An 18,781-nucleotide genomic window follows, 5' to 3' on the forward strand; every position below is an offset into this window, starting at 1 on the left:
TTTGGATCTATACCGAGGAGTGGAATTGCTGGGTCATATGGTAGCTCTACTTTTAGTTTTTTTGTGAAACCTCCATACCGTTTTCCACAGTGGCTGCACCAATTTACATTCCCACCAACAGTGTACGAGGGTTCCCTTTTCTCCACATCCTCGCCAACATTTGTTATTCGTGGCCTTTTTGATGACAGCCATTCTGACAGGTGTGAACTGATATCTCATTGTGGTTTTGATTTGCATTTCCCTGATGACTGGCGATGTTGAGCATCTTTGCATGTGCATCTTGGCCATCTGCATTTCCTCTTTGGAAAAATGTCTCTTCAGTTCTTCTGCCCATTTTTTAAATCGGGTCTTTGTGGTTTTTTTGGCCGTGTCTCGCGGCCTGTGGGATCTTAGTTCCCTGACCAGGGATCGAACCTGGGCCCCCAGCAGTGGAAGTGCAGAGTCCTAACCACTGGACCGCCAGCGAATTCCCAGGTCGTTTGTATTTTTGAGGTTGAGTTGTATGAGCTGTTTATGTATGTTGGCTATTAATCCCTTATTAGTCGGTCATATCATTTGCAAGTATTTTCTCCCAGAGAATGCTGTTCTTACTCTTCCTAACACCCCTGCCCTGCTGTGTCCCCAGCGTGTCCCCCTGATCGTGGCTGCATGCTGTCGCATTGTGGAGGCACGGGGGCTGGAGTCCACGGGCATTTACCGGGTGCCAGGCAACAACGCAGTGGTGTCCAGCCTGCAGGAGCAGCTCAACCGTGGCCCCGGGGACATCAACCTGCAGGATGAGGTGAGTGCGACTGGGGGACGTCGGCCTATGGAAGGGGGGGCCAATGTGGTGGTGTCTGTTGTGTTCATTGTACCCTGTGTTGTGCCTGGCACTGGGTCAGGGCCCCAAGGCGGGCAAGACGCAACTTGCCTTTGCAGGCCAGCCGTGGGGAAGGGCATCACCCCAGCTGCAGCCATGGCCTGAGAGCCCGGAGACAGAGGCTGGCAGGTGACAGTTTTTTGGGCCCTGAGGATGAATAGAGTCCACAAAAAGCCAGAAAAAGCCAGGAAAGGGCACTCCAGGCAGAGGGAACAGCCTGGGGAAAGGCGTGGGCCCCTAAGGTTTGCCGGCAGTCACCATACCTTCTCTGTAAAGGGCCAGGTAGCAAGTATTCCAGGGCTTTGGTTACCACATGGTCTGTTGCAAACCCTCCTCTTCCTTATCCTTTTCCTTCTCTTACTTCTTTTTCTTCACAGTCTTTTAAAGATGCAAAACCCATTCTTAGCTCAAGGGCCACACAAAATCAGGTCGTTGGCTGGATTTGACCTACGGGCCAAGGTTTGCAGACACCTGGTTAGAAGGGGAGTATATGGTGTTTGCTGGAGCGTCCAGCAACGTGGGTGGCTGATCAGATGAGACAAAAGCAGCTCGTGAAGGGATCTGACAACCACACAAGAGTTTGCAGCAGGTTATAGTAACTATAAATGGAATATAACCTTTAAAAATTGTGAATCACTATGCTGTACCCCTGAAACATATAATACTGTACATCAGCTAGACCTCAATTTTAAAAAATGATGTGTTTAGAGCAGGAATAAAAAATTACATACCGGGGCTCTGGTTCCAGTTAAGATAGAGCAAACACACTCTGTCCAATCTTCCCTACTGATTACATCTAAAAATCCTGGACAGAACAAATAAAGTAACTATCAAATAACTCTGAAAAGTGGATAACAGCAGACCAAGGAGGTAGAGTGCAGCATTCCAAAGAAGATCTAGGCCGTCTAATGCAGACTCCCCAAATGTCTGTCCTGTCTAAAAATGTTTCCGTACTTTTCACTACAACTCGTCATTTCTGCTATAGAGAGAAATGTTAATATCTCTAAACAGTGTTCACAATCCTCTTTTGGAGAATTCTGGATTCCTCCAGAATTCTGCTCTAACAATCATCTCCTCTTTCTCTCGTGCTGTGAACTGAATTGTGTCCTCCCAAAATTTATACGTTGAAGCCCTAACTCCCAAGATGAGTGTATTTGGAGATAGGGCCGATTAGGAGGTAATTAAGGTTAAATGAAGTCATAAAGTCAGGGCCCTGGTACAATAGGATTAGTGTCCTTGTGAAAGGAGACACCAGGGAGCTCCCTGCCTCACCTGCTCCATCTTGTAAGGACACAGCAAGAAGGTGACTGCCTGCAAACCAGGAAGGGAGCCCTCATCAAAAACTGAATGGGCCGGCACCTTGTTCTTAGATTTCCCAGCCTCCAGAGTTGTGAGAAAAGAAATTTCTGTTATTTAAGCCAAAAAAAAAAAAGAGTTTACAGAGGGTTATATGTCAATTATATCTCAGTAAAACTGGGGGAAATATCCAAATAAATATTTCAACAAAACAAAAGAGTCTGCAGCAGGGCCAGTGTTTCCCAGAACCCTAAGGTTCCCCAGAGGTGCTGTGGGAGGCCAGGACCCCCCATCTAGAGTAACCTGCATTGCTCTGTCTGCTTTTTTATGTTGGTTTTTTTCATATTGGGTTTTCATGTATCGTTTCACTTGACAAAAAGCACTCTGCTGGAAAAGATGTTTTGGAAAACCATGGATCTGGACAGTGAAGTCCCATGAGTCAACAGTACTCTGAAGCTGTATGTGAAAATGTAAGATAGTCTTCCTGTCCTTGGGAAGGAGCTAGGGAGACAAGATGAGTACGTGTGAAATAGTGGACAAGAGAAAAAGCTGCTTCTCATCAAGGACCAGATTGTTTGATGAGGAAGGAGAGGATGCTGGGGACTGGAGCAGGTGTTTGAAATCTTTGAAGGATGAATAGGAAGGGGCAGGTGAATAGGAAGGCAGTCCAGGCAGCAGGTGATAGCATTTTCCAAAATCCCAGAGACGGGTCTGAGTGTCAGGACAGAGAATGGACCCACCTCCTGGGCTTGGCAGTGGAGAGGGTGAGGCCCAGGGCAGGGGACAGAGGGCTTCTGATGGCTTCGCTAAAGCCTTTGACCTTGAGCCAATGGACAGTAGGGAGCCTTTGATGGTTCCTCAGGTGCGGAGGCATAAATGAGAGTAGGGTTTGAGGAAGTAATGCTTTAGCTTCTGCCTAATGGATACGAACGAGGGAGGCCCAGAGCAGGGCATCTAGGGAAGAAATTACCAATATTGTGGGAGGGGTCAGGAGGTCTTGGTGGTCCCAGGGGGAGGGGTTAAGGAGGATGGGAGCGGCTCTAGGAGTTGCTGCATGAGAGGGAGAAAGGAGGGGTAGGAAAGAGCTAAAAGTTTGAGCTGCAGGCTGGTGGTATCTGTCCCTGGCAGACCAGGGGAGTAGGGCAGGAGAGGGAGGATGTGTCAGGTAGGGACCGTATTGGGCTTGGAGTGGTGGTAAGTCACCCACATGGGGGTGATGCATAATCAGGCACTAGACCGAGGGTGAATTGGGGAGTGGGGTCACGCTGGGACACGGAGGTGAGACGAGTGAGGGAGCTGCCGTCTGGGGAGAGGGTGGGCATGGGGACTGCAAGGGCCAGGCTCTGAGTGGGACAGAAGGAGAGGGCAGCTCAGGTGAGGCTGGGGATGAGGGGGCAGATGCTTAGGCATAGGAGGGGTCACGAGTGACAGGGCAATTCTGGGATCTAATGTACAGCATGGTGACTATAATTAAATATCGTATACCTGAAATTTGCTAAGCTATTAGACCTTAAGTATTCCCAGCACAAAATAAAAGGTAACTATGCGAGGTGATAAGTGTTCTAATCAGCTTGATTGTGTGAATCATTACACAGGGTATAGATTTATCAAATCGATCACATTGTATATCTTAAATATATACAATTTTTTTTTTTTATAAAGATGATTGTTTTTATTCGCCCTTGATGATTGATCTACAGCTGATTTATTTCCTGATTATTTGTAGGAAGGCCTGAGAATTTGCTGAGGAAATGGGGAGGTTATTTATTTTTCCGTACGCGGGCCTCTCACTGTTGTGGCCTCTTCTGTTGCGGAGCACAGGCTCCGGACGCGCAGGCTCAGCGGCCATGGCTCACGGGCCCAGCCGCTCCGCGGCATGTGGGATCCTCCCGGACCGGGGCACGAACCCATGTCCCCTGCATCGGCAGGCGGACTCCCAACCACTGTGCCACCAGGGAAGCCCAATATATACAATTTTTATCTGTTAATTATACCTCAGTAAACGTGGAGTAACAATAACAAAACAACAACAAAAATGGCATTATCACCATCCATAATTTGTTTGTGAAATTCGTCTTTTGTTGAAAAATCTAGAGTTCATATATTTTTTATTGCTCTTTTCATTTCGTGATACAGATATTCCACAAATAATTTACGTATTCTTTAGTAGTTAAGCATTTCAGTTGTTTCCAGTCTTTAGCCTTGATAAATTTTTCTCCAATGGGGGGAAAGGAAAAAGAAGGACAGGGCAAGCAAGGCCTTGGGTTTGGCAGCTGGGAGATGAGGAGAGCCTGCACACGAGGGCCAGGGGGCAGTGGAGGGAGGTGGGCAGGAGCCCACACTGGGTGTGCACATGAGCTGGGCCTCATCCAGCGAGAAGAGGGGCCAGGGTGGGGCCGTGCCGTGTGTGTTGGGTGTGTGACTTTGTCTCAGACATCAGTTTGTGTCATTTGTCATGGGGAGTGCTAGAAATTAAGCGTTCCCATTGAGCCTGTGGATGGTTTGGCATTAAGCTGTGGACCCATGGTAATGAGTGTGTATATTGTTGAGTTGTGTGTCTTTGTTGGGGGTATTCTGTTGCTTTCTGGACGTGAGTTATTCTGAGCAGCTCCTTTCAAGGGAGTTATCCTTGACTTTGTGCGGGCTGATGGTGCCCCCTGGTGGACAGGAGAGACACTGAGCCGGCCATTCTTTATTCATTCTTGTATTCAACAACCATTTATTTAGATCAGAGTTTCTCAACCTTGACCCTTTGGGCAGAATAATTCTTTTTTGTGGGGGGTTATCCTGTGCACTGGAGGAAGTTTAGAAGTATCCCTGTCCTCTGTCCACTAGATGCCAGTGGCACCCCCCACTTGTGAAAACCAAACGGCTCCACACACTGCTAAACGTCCCTGGGGGCTGAGTCGCCCTGGTTGAGAATTCATGATTTAGACCATTTAAGTGCCAGGCTAATAGGGCTAATAGGGCTGGCTAGGTGATAGGAACGCAGTGGGAATAAAACAGACAGAATCCCTGCCCCTCATGTGGCTTACAGATCTGCCAGGGAAACAGGCAGGAACAAGGAAACTAATGCATACAGTAATGATCAACTGCGGTAAGTGCCACAGAAGGAAAAGAAGTCCGGGCTGTGCTACAGATGGCAGGCAGTGGTGATGGCGGCTGTGCCGTGATGGTTGGGTCAGGGGAGGCCTCTCCGAAGATGTTTAGATTCGGGAGGAGCCAGTCATGTGAAGGGCGGGGGGAGGCGAGTTCTAGTGGAGGGAACCAGCCAGTGCAAAGGGCCTGAGACAGGAAGCCACCAGGCATGAACGTGAGCTGTGTCATGGATGAGGAGAGGGGTCCGGGATGACTCCCCTAAGTGGGGGGCGCTGGGAAGCAGGAGTTGGCACCAGCAGGCCTAATGGAGGTCCAGTGGGCAGGCTCGTGCGGGGATGGGTTTTGCTCACCTCTGTCCCCCACAGTGCCTGCACCAGGGAAGGGACCTGCTTCTTTCTCTGCGTGGACAAATGTCCGAGCCCACTGGGCTGGCTGGAGCAGGGGGGTGCTGGGGCCAGGTGGTGAGGGGCTAGGACCTAGCGGGAGACTCTGTTCTACTGTGATGAGTCGTCTTAGCCCAGACAGTCCTGGTCTGGGGAGAGCTGGCTATGAGTGGGTCCCAGGGAGGGCCCAAGCCGGGCCGGACTGGGCTCTAGGGCTGGACAGGCATGGAGGTGTGGGCACCTGGGCAGGGCCCTACCAGTGGCCTGATGTCATTGCCCCCTCCCCAGCGCTGGCAAGACCTCAACGTGATCAGCAGCCTGCTCAAGTCCTTCTTCCGAAAGCTACCTGAGCCTCTTTTCACCGATGGTGAGTAGCGGGTGGAAGTGGAAGATGGGAGGAGGAGGGAATACCTGTCTAGGCTGCATCCTGACCACTTTTTAAATTGGGTGTGTTGGTTTTACTTTTGGGGTTTTTGTTTTAATACAAAAGAAACACATGCTTGTAAAAAACTTAGGTAGTACAGATACGAATCAAGTAAACACAAGGGTCCCTGTCATCCTCCCATTCCCTGTCCGCAGAGGTTATCCTAACACTTTCTGAGCATTTGCTATGTGCCAGGCACTACTCCCTACAACTCCATGATGTAGGTACTATTATTTCCCCTCTGTAGATGAAGAAACTATGGCACAGAGAGGTTAAGTGACTTGCCCAAGGTCACAGAGGTTGTAAGTGTCAGAGCCAGGGTTCAGCCCCAGGCATCTGGCTCCAGAGCCCAGCTCTTGACCATTTGCTGAGCTGCTTATTAACAGTGCATTGCGTTTCCTTCCAGACCCTCTTAACACGTGTGACAAAGACACACTCGCATATGTAGGGCTTAAAGTTGGGTGGGTTCAGTGGCGCACTGGTAAATGTTTCACATCTGGCTCTCAAGGGAAAAAAGCCGTGATGTGTAGCATTTTCCAGTTCCCATGGTATAAATACTCCCACCACGGCTGATTTCAAGCTCCCAATTTGCTGTCACCAACATGAAAGCCAAACACAGCTGGTTGTCAGAAGCCCATGAGGGCGAGTGGCTCCAGCACACCACTGCTTGAGTTCTTAACAGAAGGAGGCTTATAATTTTGAGATTCATTCGTGTCAGTACAAAGAGCTCTACCTCATTCTTCTTTTAAATCAACCACATAGTTTTTCATAGCCTGAATAGACTGTAATTTGTCTAATCACTCCCCTACTGCTAGCTATTTAGGTTGTCTTCGCATTTTTGCTATTTCGAAACGTGTTACAGTGACTTTCCTTGACTACGTTCCTGCACACCTGGACCAGGGTCCCGGAGGTGGATTCATAGACATGGAAGTGCTGGCTTAAAGTCCTGGAAAACATTTTGAAAGCTAAAGTCAAGTTGTACTCTGGGGAGGCGGCCCTAGTTTACACTCTCAGTAGCAGCGTAAGAGATTTTGCTTCCTTACATCCCCATCGGCACTGGATGTTATTAATATTTTAAACTTTTGCTGATCAGAGAGAGAACACGGCATCTCACTATTGTTACCATTTTCATTTCTGTCGTTACTTAGAGATTAACTATCTTTCCATTAGTTTATTGGCCTGTACCCTTTCCTCTGTAGCTGCTCGTTCAGACTATGTGCCCATTTTGCTACTGGGTTCTTGGTCTTTTTTCCTATTGATTTGTAGGAGACAAGCTCTTTGTACATTATGGATATTAACCCTTTATTAGTTTTTGTAAATATTTGCACTTGGTCTGCCATTGCCTTTTAACTTTTCAGTATGGAAATTGAAAACAGTTATTTTATGTATAGTCAAGCTGTTAACCGTTAATGGATTCGGTATCTCATGTTTAAGAATGCCTTATGATTATAAAAGTATTTTCTTATTTTCCCCCAATATTTTAATAACTTCTGTTTTTGGCTCTGTCATGCAATTGAATTTATTTGTGTATTATGTGAGCTAGAAGTAGATTTATTTTCCCAGCAAAATAACTGACTTGAAGTGCTGCCTTTATCTGTCCCGATCCTTCATCACCTGCCTTAGCTGTGCTGTCTTTTTAGTACATTTCAGTATCTAACAGGGAAAATCCTCCCTCATCATTCTTCCAGATGAATTTTAGGATAAACTTAACACATCCCATTTTTTAAAGTTGCCCATGGACTTTTTCTGAAGGGAGTTGGGGGAACGCTGACACAGAGGGGGAAGGGTATTTGGAGGCTGAAAGACCCCTCCCTCTTTCTAGGTAACCTTCTCTTTTCTCTTCCAACCTTGTGGTGTCCTTGTCCTTGGAGGCTGGGGCAGGGACCCCTTTTCCAGGATCAGTAGGCAGCTGAGATCTTATTTCTTCCCAAACGAACACACCTGGGCTATCCCAGGTCAGCTGCGCACCTGAGGGCTGCCGTGGTGGGTTTGGTCACATGAACACAAGGCCACAGAGTCCCCCCCAAACTGGAACAGCCTCGGCACAAAACACTGACCTCCCGGCAGGGCCTCCTCAGCCCGGAGGCCCACCTCTCTAAAGAGTTCTCACTGTGTTCTAGACAAATACAGTGACTTCATCGAGGCCAATCGCATTGAAGATTCGAGGGAGCGGATGCAGACTCTGCGGAAGCTGGTGAGGAGAGGGGTGCTGCTGGGCAAAGGGCAGACTGCACGGGGCGAGCACCTCAGCAAGCCCTCCTCCCCTCAGGGCCTCAGTTTCTCCATCTATGCGAGGGGGGGCAGTTAGAGGGTGGATTCCAGACCCGCTGAGATATGGCAGCGGAGCCCCTTTGGGGTATGGTGGGGAGGCGGAGGTCATCACACCCTGGTCCCACGCCCCTTCTTTCTCCCACCCAGATCCGGGATCTCCCAGGACATTACTATGAAACACTCAAATTCCTCGTGAGCCATCTGAAGACCATAGCTGACCACTCGGAGAAAAACAAGGTGGGTGGAGGCCCTGATGTGAGGTGTGGGGGAGGGAAGCCTACCAGGGTCTCCTCAGCATATTCTTTTTTTTTTTTTTTTAAATAAATTTATTTATTTTTGGCTGTGTTGGGTCTTTGTTGCTGCGTGTGGGCTTTCTCTAGTTGCACCGAGTGGGGGCTACTCTTTTTTGTGGTGTGCAGGCTTCTCCTTGCAGTGGCTTCTCTTGTAGCAGAGCACGGGCTCTAGGTGCGCAGGCTTCAGTAGTTGTGGCACGTGGTCTCAGTCGTTGTGGCGCACGGGCTTAGTTGCTCCGCGGCATGTGGGATCTTCCCAGACCAGGGCTCGAACCCGTGTCCCCTGCACTGGCAGGCGGACTCCCAACCACTGTGCCACCAGGGAAGTCCCTCCTCAGCATATTCCAAGCTCCTCCAGGTTAGATCATCTCAAGCTCCTCTGGCCATGCCCTCCTTCTTAAGTGTTGTTCTGTCCCCACCCCTTCCCTGCATACTGGCCTGTGCTTCTCCCTGGAGAGCCATCTCCTGAATTTCTGAGGGTCTTCCCTCTGAGGCAGAGAGCCTCAGAGCCCTGGGTCTGATGGAGATCTATCCTCTGATCTAGCTCAGATCCCTTGTGTTGCCTGTTCCTAAGCAAACCCCTTATATCTTCTGATTCTGCGGTGGAGGGGTGGGGGAAATGAGGGGAGGTATAGGATTCCTCCCGGTCCTAAAACACCCTTGGAACTTCCAATGGGTCCTCACTCTGGCTTCTCCCACTGCGAGCAAGCACAGTGTGGGTGTGCAGGTGGGGAACTGCCCATGAGTGCCGGGACTGGCGTGAGTGGGGCTGAAAGCTGGCCTGTTCTCTACTTACCAGGCACCTCCATGCCCAGCAAGGAGGCATCCGGCCCCTAAGCCAGGGTCAGCTCAGGATGGGGTCGGGCTGGGGGCCTGAGGGCCCAGAGTGAGGGAGGCCTGGGGTACTGGAAGTCAGAGCTCACAGGGGTGTTGATGCTCATCCGCTTCCCTCCCCTGCCCAGATGGAGCCCCGGAACCTGGCCCTAGTCTTTGGGCCAACGCTGGTGAGGACGTCCGAGGACAACATGGCGGACATGGTGACCCACATGCCTGACCGCTACAAGATTGTAGAGACGCTGATCCAGCACGTAAGCAGCTGCCCTGGCCCAAGTCCCCCTGGGCACCTGGCTCCCGCTTGCCTGGGTGGATGTGCTCAGGGAAGGATGAGGCAGCTGAATAAAATGCTGCTGAGATGGTGGATGCCCTTCAGAAGCAGTAGGCTGCATTTTAAGGCCAGACGGGAATGGGTCCCGAATCCCCGTCTTTCTGGGATATTGCATACCCAGCAGGAGAATCAGGAGGCCCTGAGCTTCCAAGATGCATGTGAGGGTCGGAGGGAGGAGGAAGGTCAGGGAAGGGTGCTGCCGGGTTGAAGGGCAGAAGGGGTGAAAGAAGGGATGCCTTCAGAAGGTGGCCCCCCAGGAGAGGTGTCCTGGCAGAAAGGGGCAGACAGGGGCAGAGGTAGGGACAGAGCTCTCCCTGCAGGCCCACTTGAGACTGCAGGGAGAAAATGGTGATGCCCGGGATAGGGGGAGGCGGATGTCACAGGACGGATGATGGGCTGGGGCAGGATCCTGGCTGCATGTTCAGTGTGTCTTGGGCTGGTCACCTTCCTCTCACAGCTGCCTGGAGGCCCCAAGAGCCTGGTGTTTCTTAAGAATTCTTATTGTTATCCACCACGGGATGAGAACCCAGAGTGGCCAGCAGAGGGCGCAGGAGACCTTGGTTTTCCAGAGCCAAACCCAGGGCAGCACCACCCGCTTCTGGGGCCCTCAGGGATGTTTTTATGAATCATAGATTTTTCCATTTCCAGATCTTGGTGTGGCCTGTGGTCTAGTCCACAAAGAATGGAACCAGAACCCTCCTGCCAGGAGAAATAAGATTGGCAGCTGGTCAAGGGAAAGGAAACCTCAGCCTCCCCCACCTCATAGACACTTTAGGGAAGGGAAACCAGGTCATGTTACTCCCATCTTACAGATGAGGAAACTGGGGGACTCAGAGAGGCAAAGTGATTTGCTCAAGGTCACACAGCTCATAAGTAGCAGCCCCGGGATTTTAAGCCAGGACTGTTTGACCAAAGCCTGTGCTTTACTCCCCAACCAACTGGGAGGTCTGACTCCTGGGGGCTTTGGAGTGAGGGAGATTGGTCAGAGTTAGCTAAGTGAGGCCATGGGTGGGCTTTGGTCATGCTGGCTGGCCTTGTCTGCTTGTTTCCTTCCTTGACCACGTGTCAGGGCTCTGAGCCATAAGAGGGTATGTCGAGGCCTGTTTGCACTCTAACATTGGGATCACCAGCCCGGAGGCCCACTCCAGAGCTGTCAGGGAGGCCAGGGCTGGTGAGCAATGTCAGGGATCCTGATGTGGCCTTGGTCTGGGGAAGCCTATCTCTCTTGGAAAAGTTCAGCTTCCCAAACCAACAGGGAGCCGTTGGGGTGCCCATGAGTGTATGCTTTGTGGGGCGGGGGGGCGGGGGCAGTGGGGAAGAGAGGCTCCTAGTGAAGCTAGGAGTGAAGCCCTGGCTCCTAGTGAAGTCCCAGGAAGCCCAAGGCCTGTGCAGTGGGGAAGAGGCTCCTAGTGAAGCTAGGAGTGAAGCCCTGGCTCCTAGTGAAGTCCCAGGAAGCCCAAGGCCTGTGGTCAGCTGGGATGTCAGGAACAGCAGTCTTCAGGGAGAAGGAAGGCCCGAAGTGTGTCCACTTACCCTCCCTTAGGGTCCTGGGGGAAGTCCCCAGCCAACGGCGGCTCCTTCTCCGGGCAGGGTTGGGGGATATGGAGCACATCAGTCTCCTTCATAGGTGTAATCCCAGCACCAAGCCCAGAGCCTGGCACATGGCGAACACTCAGTGTTTGTTGAATGAATGAATGAATGAATTGCTGTTGAGGTTATTGCCAGTCTGGGCTTTCCCACTGAGGGATTCCTTCCTGGGAACTAACTGAGCGTGCAACCCTCCATTCTCTGCCCCCTTGGCATTAGCACATAATCGGCCCTGGACTATTGTCGAGGGAATGAGCTACCCCCTCAATTCACATTGAGCCCACTGAGCCCGCCCACCTAAGAGGCTCTGTAGCCAGGGACCAGTGTAGTCACGAGCTCAGGCAGGGTGGGACTTGTGACAGAGACTGCTCTGGCTCTGGCTCTGAACCCCTGGCCAGTCAGTGGACGGTTGGAGTTCATGGGCGACATGACCTCCTGCTGGGGGTTTCAGCTGCAACCATCACCTGGCCTCCCTGCCTAGGACCCCTGGTTTCTGTGGAACTCTTGGACAGCAGAGCTGGAAGGGGCCTTAAGGCAGCAGAGCTGACCTTGCATTGTACAGAGGGTGGAAACTGAGGCATAAAGAGGAGCAGTGACTTGCCCGGGGTCACATGGCAAGATAATGGCAGAGTGGAGATGAGCAAACCCAGCTGTTCAGCTGCCCATCAGCAAGTCAGCAGCCAGCTCGTACTCTGGTTTACTAAGTCAGTTGGAACCCAAATGAAGACTGTGCCAAGGCATTTCTTCATTTATTCACTCGGCACACGTGGTGATTCCTACTATGTGTACCCTGGGATTTCTCAGCCTGGCGCTAGTGACCTTTGGGGCCAGATCATTCTTCTTTGTTGGGGGCTGTCCTGTGGCTTATAGCATGTTTAGCAGCATCTCTTGGCCAGATACCAGGAGCATCCCTCCACCTGTGACAATTGAAAATGTCTCTGGACATTGCCAAATGCCCCCTCGGGGGGCAGAGTCGCCCCAGTTGAGAAGCACCGGGGTAGAGGTTCAGGGCACTGCCTCTGGAGCCAGCCTGCCTGAGGTTGAACCCTGGCTGTGCTCCTTATATGCTGTGAGACCCTGGACAAGTACTCATTCTTTTTGTGCCTCCATTTCCTCACCTGGAAAGTGGAGATAATAATAGTACTTACCTCACAATGTTATTGTGAGGGTTGCATGAGTTGTTATCTGTAAGGCACTTAAAATGGTGCCTGGTTAGGTAGTGTTATATAAGAGTTAGCTATTGGAATTACTTGGCGGTCCAGTGGTTAGGACTTCACACTCTCACTGCCAGGGGCCCAGGTTCGATCCCTGGTTGGGGAACTAAGATCCCACAAGCTGTACGGCGTGCCACCGTCCCCCCCCCGCCCAAAAAGTTAACTATCATCACCACCACCACCAACATTGTCATTCCATGCCAGACACAAATGCAGGTGCTGGGAACACAGAGATGAATGGAACTCAGGCCCTGCTCTGAAGACATCACTTCTTCATGCTCTGGGCTGTGTCCAGGGAAGCCCCGTGGAAAGACCCAACCCAGCCCTGGGCATAGAGCTGGGACTATAGTCAGGGAGTTTTTGAAAGACACAAAGAATTTAGCCAGGCAGAGAAGGGAGAACGAATGTTCCAGGCAGAGGGAACAGCACGGGCAAAAGCAGGGTGGCATGAGCTAGCATGAATTCTTCCAGAGAACCATGGGCTACCCGGAAGCTTCCTGTAGACTTCCAGGTTCCCAGAGCACTTTTAGGTTCCCTCAAATCCGAGTTAGAGGCTGGCTTCTTAGGGCTCCCTCTGGTCAGCCTGTCTCCGGGGACTGCACCTTTTATTAATAATAGCTAACATTGGGCTTCTCTGGTGGCGCAGTGGTTGAGAGTCCGCCTGCCAATGCAGGGGACACGGGTTCGTGCCCCGGTCCGGGAGGATCCCACATGCCACGGAGCGGCTGGGCCCGTGAGCCATGGCCTCTGAGCCTGCGCGTCCGGAGCCGGTGCTCCGCAACGGGAGAGGCCACAACAGTGAGAGGCCCATGTACCGCAAAAAAAAATAATAATAATAATAGCTAACATTTATTATACATTAATGTGTTGAACTAAATGTTTTACATATGGTATTTCTTTTTTGTTTTTTTAAATTGAGATGTAATTGACACACAACATTATATTAGTTTCAGGTGTATAACATAATGATTCAATATTTGTATAGATTGTGAAATGATCAGCACAATAAGTCTAGTTAACATCCATCACCACACACAGTGACAAGTTCTTTTTTCTTGTGATGAGAACTTTTAAGATCTACTCTCTTTGCAACTTTCAAATATACTGTACAGTGTTATTAGCTCTAGTCACCTTGATGTACATTACATCCCCAGGACTTGCTCATTTTATAACTGGGAGTTTGTACCTTTTGACTGCCTTCACTCATCTCAACCACCCTCCACCCCCTCACCTCTGGCAACCACCAGTCTGTTGTCTGCATCTATGAACTTGGATAATTTGGGGGTTTCTTATGCCACATATAAGTGAGATCATACAGTGTCCCTCTCTGTCTCGTTTCACTTTAGCATAATGCCCTCAAGTTTCATCCATGTTGTTGCAAATGGCAAGATTTCCTTTCTTTTTTTTTTTTTTGCGGTACGCGGGCCTCTCACTGTTGTGGCCTCTCCCGTTGCGGAGCACAGGCTCCGGACGCGCAGACTCAGCGGCCATGGCTCACCGACCCAGCCGCTTCACGGCATGTGGGATCCTCCCAGACCGGGGCACGAACCCGTGTCCCCTGCATTGGCAGGCGGACTCTCAACCACTGCACCACCAGGGAAGCCCGATTTCCTTTTTTAAATTGTTGAATAATATTCTACTGCGTGTGTGTGTGTGTGTGTGTGTGTGTGTGTGTGTGTGTGTGTACACACATACAGTACATGCACATTTTCTTTATCCATTCATCCATCGATGGACACTTAGGTTGTGTCCGTGTCTTGGCTATGGTGAATAATGCTGCAACGAACATGGGGACACATGTATGTTTTCAAGTTAGTGTTTTTGTTTCCTTCGGATAAATACCCAGAAGTGGATTTGCTGGGTCATATGGTAGTTCTATTTTTAATTTTTTGAGGACCCTCCATACTGATTTCCATAGTGGCTGCACCAATTTACATTCCCACCAACAGCGGAGGAGGGTTTCCTTTTCTCCACATCCTTGCCAACGCTCGTTATTTATTTCCTGTCTTTTAGATAACAGCCATACAGTATTTTATTTTAATCCTCACCACAGTTTTAGAATTAGATACTCATACGTTATGCCCATTTTAAAGATAAGTAAATAGAGAGGTAATTTACCCGATGTGGACTTGAGCCCGAAGCTGACTCCAGATTCTGCATTTCTCCCTCATCCTCTATCTCTCTTTTCTCTTCTGTCTCTTGTTTCTCTTCTGTCTTATTTGAGTTAATCATATGCCTGATTATGATGAATAATAATTGAGGTTCATGGCCCAAGGTCATAATCAACCTTGCAAGTCTCCTTGTTTCCCCGCCTCATTCCAAAGCCCACTCTGCCCACCCCCCAATAATTACCACTCTGATAGGTTAATGTGTGTATTTTCAATCCACCTTCTAGATGCTAATTTTAAGTATAAGGATATCCTTAAATATATATAACATTCTGTGTGTTTTAACTTTCAATTAGTGAGCTTAGCTCATTTACTTTTTTGTAATTTCTGTACTGTCAGGACTTATTTATTTATTTAATTTTTGGCTGCATTGCATTTGTTGCCGCACACAGGCTTTCTCTAGTTGCGTCGAGCGGGGGCTACTCTTCGTTGTGGTGCATGGACTTCTCATTGCGGTGGCTTCTCTTGTTGCGGAGCATGGGCTCTAGGCACATGGGCTTCAGTAGTTGTGGCACATGGGCTCGGTAGTTGTGGCTCACAGGCTGTAGAGCGCAGGCTCAGTAGTTGTGGCGCACGGGCTTAGTTGCTCTGAGGCATGTGGGTTCTTTCCAGACCAGGGCTCGAACCTGTGTCCCCTGCATTGGCAGGCAGATTCTTAACCACTGCGCCCCCAGGGAAGTCCCTGTCAGGGCTTATTTCTGCCATCTTAAATGTCATTTTCTGTTTACTACATTTTCATTTTATTTCCTTTTTTTGGTCTTTTCTACCTTGCTTTGGATGGGTTCATTTTACTTTCCTGATATAAAACTTACCTAATTTATAAAACCCATACTTACGTTGAATGATACAATTGCAAAAGCCTGTAGTTACGTTTAATTTTTACTATCAATTTCTAAAGCTTATCAATATCCACATCTTCCTTCCACCACATCTAAAAGCCAAGTAGCTTAGTGTACTTTCACCTGTCACTGGTTACTCCCTCTGCATTTGAATTCCAGATTGTCATGGGTATACTTTGTCTGTGTTTGTACATGTGTGTGTGCATCATTGCTTAGTTTGATGACAGTTGACTTTTCTACGCTATTATCCATCCTTACTTCTTAGAACTTCTTGTTCCATCCTGGATTCATTTCTTTACTTGCTCATGTACTCGGTTAGGATAGTCTTTGTGTAGCAAACTTCCAGACGTCTTAGAATAGCTTTATTTCACACTCAAATTTAAATGAGAGTTTAGCAAGGTATAAAGGTCTAGGTTCAAAATCCCTGCACTTGTAGTTCAGAAACACATCAAAAATATTACTTCCTTGTCTTCTTGTGTCTGTTGCTGCTGAAAGTTCTAGTTAAAGCTGATACTTGTTCACGTGTAAGCAATCTGTTTTTGTTCCTCAGAAAACTTTTAGAATTAGAGGTGTTTTTTTTGTGTGTTTTTTTTTTGGCGGTACGCGGGCCTCTCACTACCGCGACCTCTCCCGCTGCGGAGCACAGGCTCTGGACGCGCAGGCTCAGCGGCCATGGCTCAGGGGCCCAGCCGCTCCGCGGCATGTGGGATCTTCCCGGACTGGGGTACGAACCCGTGTCCCCTGCATCGGCAGGCGGACTCTCCACCACTGCGCCACCAGGGAAGCCCAACTTTTAGAGTTTTGTCTTCAAGATTCTCAAATTTCACAAAATATATTTGAGTGGGATTATTACTTTATTTTCTATTCTGTTTGGCATTTATGAGAAAACTTTGCCTGCCTGCCCCTCAGGGAACCTCCTAACACCTCCCTCTAGGCACTTGCCTTTTACGGGGGTGTGGGGGGGTTCCACCCCTGTTGTCAGTGTGGAGCCTAGGCTGGTGTCGGGTACATGCAGCTACAGCCACCGCGGCTGGCCTTGTCCCCGCAGTGGACCTGGCTGGCACTAGATGGCGCTGCTGCCCCTTCACTTCAGGTGATGTGCAGGGGACTGTGTTTAGTGAAAAACAGGCAAAGAAAAGCTCTCCCTGAACCAGTCATCTATCTGTGCTCAGGCCTTCTCCCACTCCAGGCTGCATTTCCTTTCCACACTGGGGTCCAGACTTTTCCATCAGGTGCCTGAGTGGGTCCTCTGAACTGAGCAGGTTGGGAGCCCGTGTCTCCCTGTCTTCCCTCAGCTCCTTCCCACGCCGATTCCATCACTTCCTTTTGTCTCCTCTGCAGTCAGACTGGTTCTTCAGCGACAACGAGGACAAGGGAGAGAGAGTGAGTGATGCAGAGGGCCCGTGGGGTGGGGTCTGGTCAATGGTGGGCCCTCGACCCAGGTGGGAGGGGTGGGCAGCAAGACTCAAGCAGGGGAAGGTCCCTGCCCTTGGGACATCCCAGTCTGATGGAAGGAACATAAGCCCTCTCCTCCGGAGCCTCCAATCTGATGGGAGACAACAGTCCTCACCTTCATGAGCCCCAGTCTGAGGGGGAGATAGAGGCCTTGCCCTAAGGAAACTTAGTCCAGTAGCAAAGGCAGACCCTGTCCTCCAATCTTACGAGGAGGATAGAGGGCTTAGGAAGGTCCAGTCTGATGAGGGAGTCACAGCTCCGGCCTTTAGGGTTCAACCAAGGTGTGGGGGAAGGCACAAAACAGTCTAACGGCGGACATGTAGGACCTGCACTCGAGTGCCTGGCTGATGAAGGAGACGTTCCCTGCACGGGTGAGCCCCGGTCTGATGGAGACCTGTGCCCTGTCCTCAGGGTTCCCCGTTCCGTCGGGTCTGCAGTCAGACAACTGAGGCTGTGCTGGCTGACCCTCCTTCTGTTTGCAGACCCCTGTGGACGACAGGGAGCCTCAGTCAGTGCCAAACATCGAGTACCTCCTGCCTAACATTGGCAGGACAGTGCCCCCTGGTGAACCAGGCTCAGGTGAGAGCAGGGGCCTGGGAAGGGGTGGACAGGGGGTGGGATCTGCATTCCCGAGGGTCCCAGATGGCTGGCCAGGGGCCCAGCTTCCCTGCTCCTGCCCGCGCCGCTGGACTGGGCTGTGGTGGGGCCTTCTGCCTCTCTGGGGAGGCCCAGCCTGCCCGTGTGCCACCTCCTCCGCCACTCAGCCGCGCCCACGCCGGGCTGCGTAGGAGCTTTGTTTTCAACTGATTGCTTTCCTGAGCTTTTTATTTCTCATGGGCTGTGTCCTGGGCACGTTCCTCTTTTTAATTTTTCTTCCTTTTCTCCTTGCGCCCCTCCACCCCTCCTCCCTCTTCACCCTGTGCTCTCCCCCCACCCCTGGATCCTGCCCCTTCTCTCCTCCTCCCCTTCCCTCCTCCAGCGGACCTGTTGGAGATTTAACGGGTACAGTGTGGCATCGCGGCCTCGGTCACTAACAGTGGCGGGTGATTATAAGAAGGCTGGGCAGGCACGAGGGGCAGGCAGGACGGTCCGGGGCCATGAGGACCTCACCCTGACATGCGGGTTACCCACAGTTGTTAACAACTTACCCCCACCCACGTCCCATCCAAAAGCCCCTTCTCAGGAGGAAGGAGGCACTTGTTGGAGCCACGTCTGGTTCCTCTTGCCAGGAAGTCTGGCCACTGCATGGCTGCCCTCCTGCAGTCCCCCACGCTCTGTGGCTTTCTCTCTGCCGAGTTCAGCCACTTCTGGTTATCTGGGTGGGGGAGGCTTGCTGGTAGTGGGACCCAGCGTCTCCGGACACCAGGGATGCTACCCCGGAAGCCTCTGTATATCTATAGCTCCTGCCTCAGCCGCCTCCAAGGGCTGGCTCTTCCTGCTTCTGAAGTCAGAGCCCCTGGCTACTCAGCCCCTAAGTCCTGCTTCCAGGCCTCTGGCCTTATCATAGCGGAGAAGTCCAGGGCCAAAGGAACGGCCAGTCCCTTCTTGGCTCGAGCCACTAACTCCTACCACCTGTGGGTGACCCGCCCTTAGTATTTTGACTGCTTCTGTCTCTGACAGAGGCATACTACAGCACCCCTAGTTGCAAGAGGCAGGCCGGGGAGGGGGTCAGAGGACATGGTGGGTGGGGATGGCAGAGAGGACCCCCCCCCCCCCGCCTCTTCCTCA

The 18,781-nt window shown here is 50.8% G+C and overlaps 1 protein-coding gene and 1 non-coding gene across 2 annotated transcripts in view; one reads left to right on the forward strand and one right to left on the reverse strand.

The window, feature by feature from the left end:
* ARHGAP23 (Rho GTPase activating protein 23) overlaps positions 1-18,781 on the forward strand; it is a 77,284-nt gene that overhangs the window by 51,988 nt on the left and 6,515 nt on the right. Inside the window, exons 16-22 of the mRNA XM_007465138.1 lie at positions 626-781; positions 5,926-6,004; positions 8,182-8,255; positions 8,480-8,569; positions 9,588-9,713; positions 16,940-16,981; positions 17,536-17,632. Of these exons, the coding sequence (XP_007465200.1) occupies positions 626-781; positions 5,926-6,004; positions 8,182-8,255; positions 8,480-8,569; positions 9,588-9,713; positions 16,940-16,981; positions 17,536-17,632 (664 nt within the window). The remainder of the gene's footprint in view (positions 1-625; positions 782-5,925; positions 6,005-8,181; positions 8,256-8,479; positions 8,570-9,587; positions 9,714-16,939; positions 16,982-17,535; positions 17,633-18,781) is intronic.
* Positions 394-466, reverse strand: TRNAG-UCC (transfer RNA glycine (anticodon UCC)). Its single transcript has one exon. It is a non-coding gene; the product is annotated as a tRNA-Gly (tRNA).

The sequence above is a fragment of the Lipotes vexillifer genome, unplaced genomic scaffold, assembly GCF_000442215.2.
Source record: "Lipotes vexillifer unplaced genomic scaffold, Lipotes_vexillifer_v1.1 scaffold591, whole genome shotgun sequence".
NCBI lineage: Eukaryota > Metazoa > Chordata > Mammalia > Artiodactyla > Lipotidae > Lipotes > Lipotes vexillifer.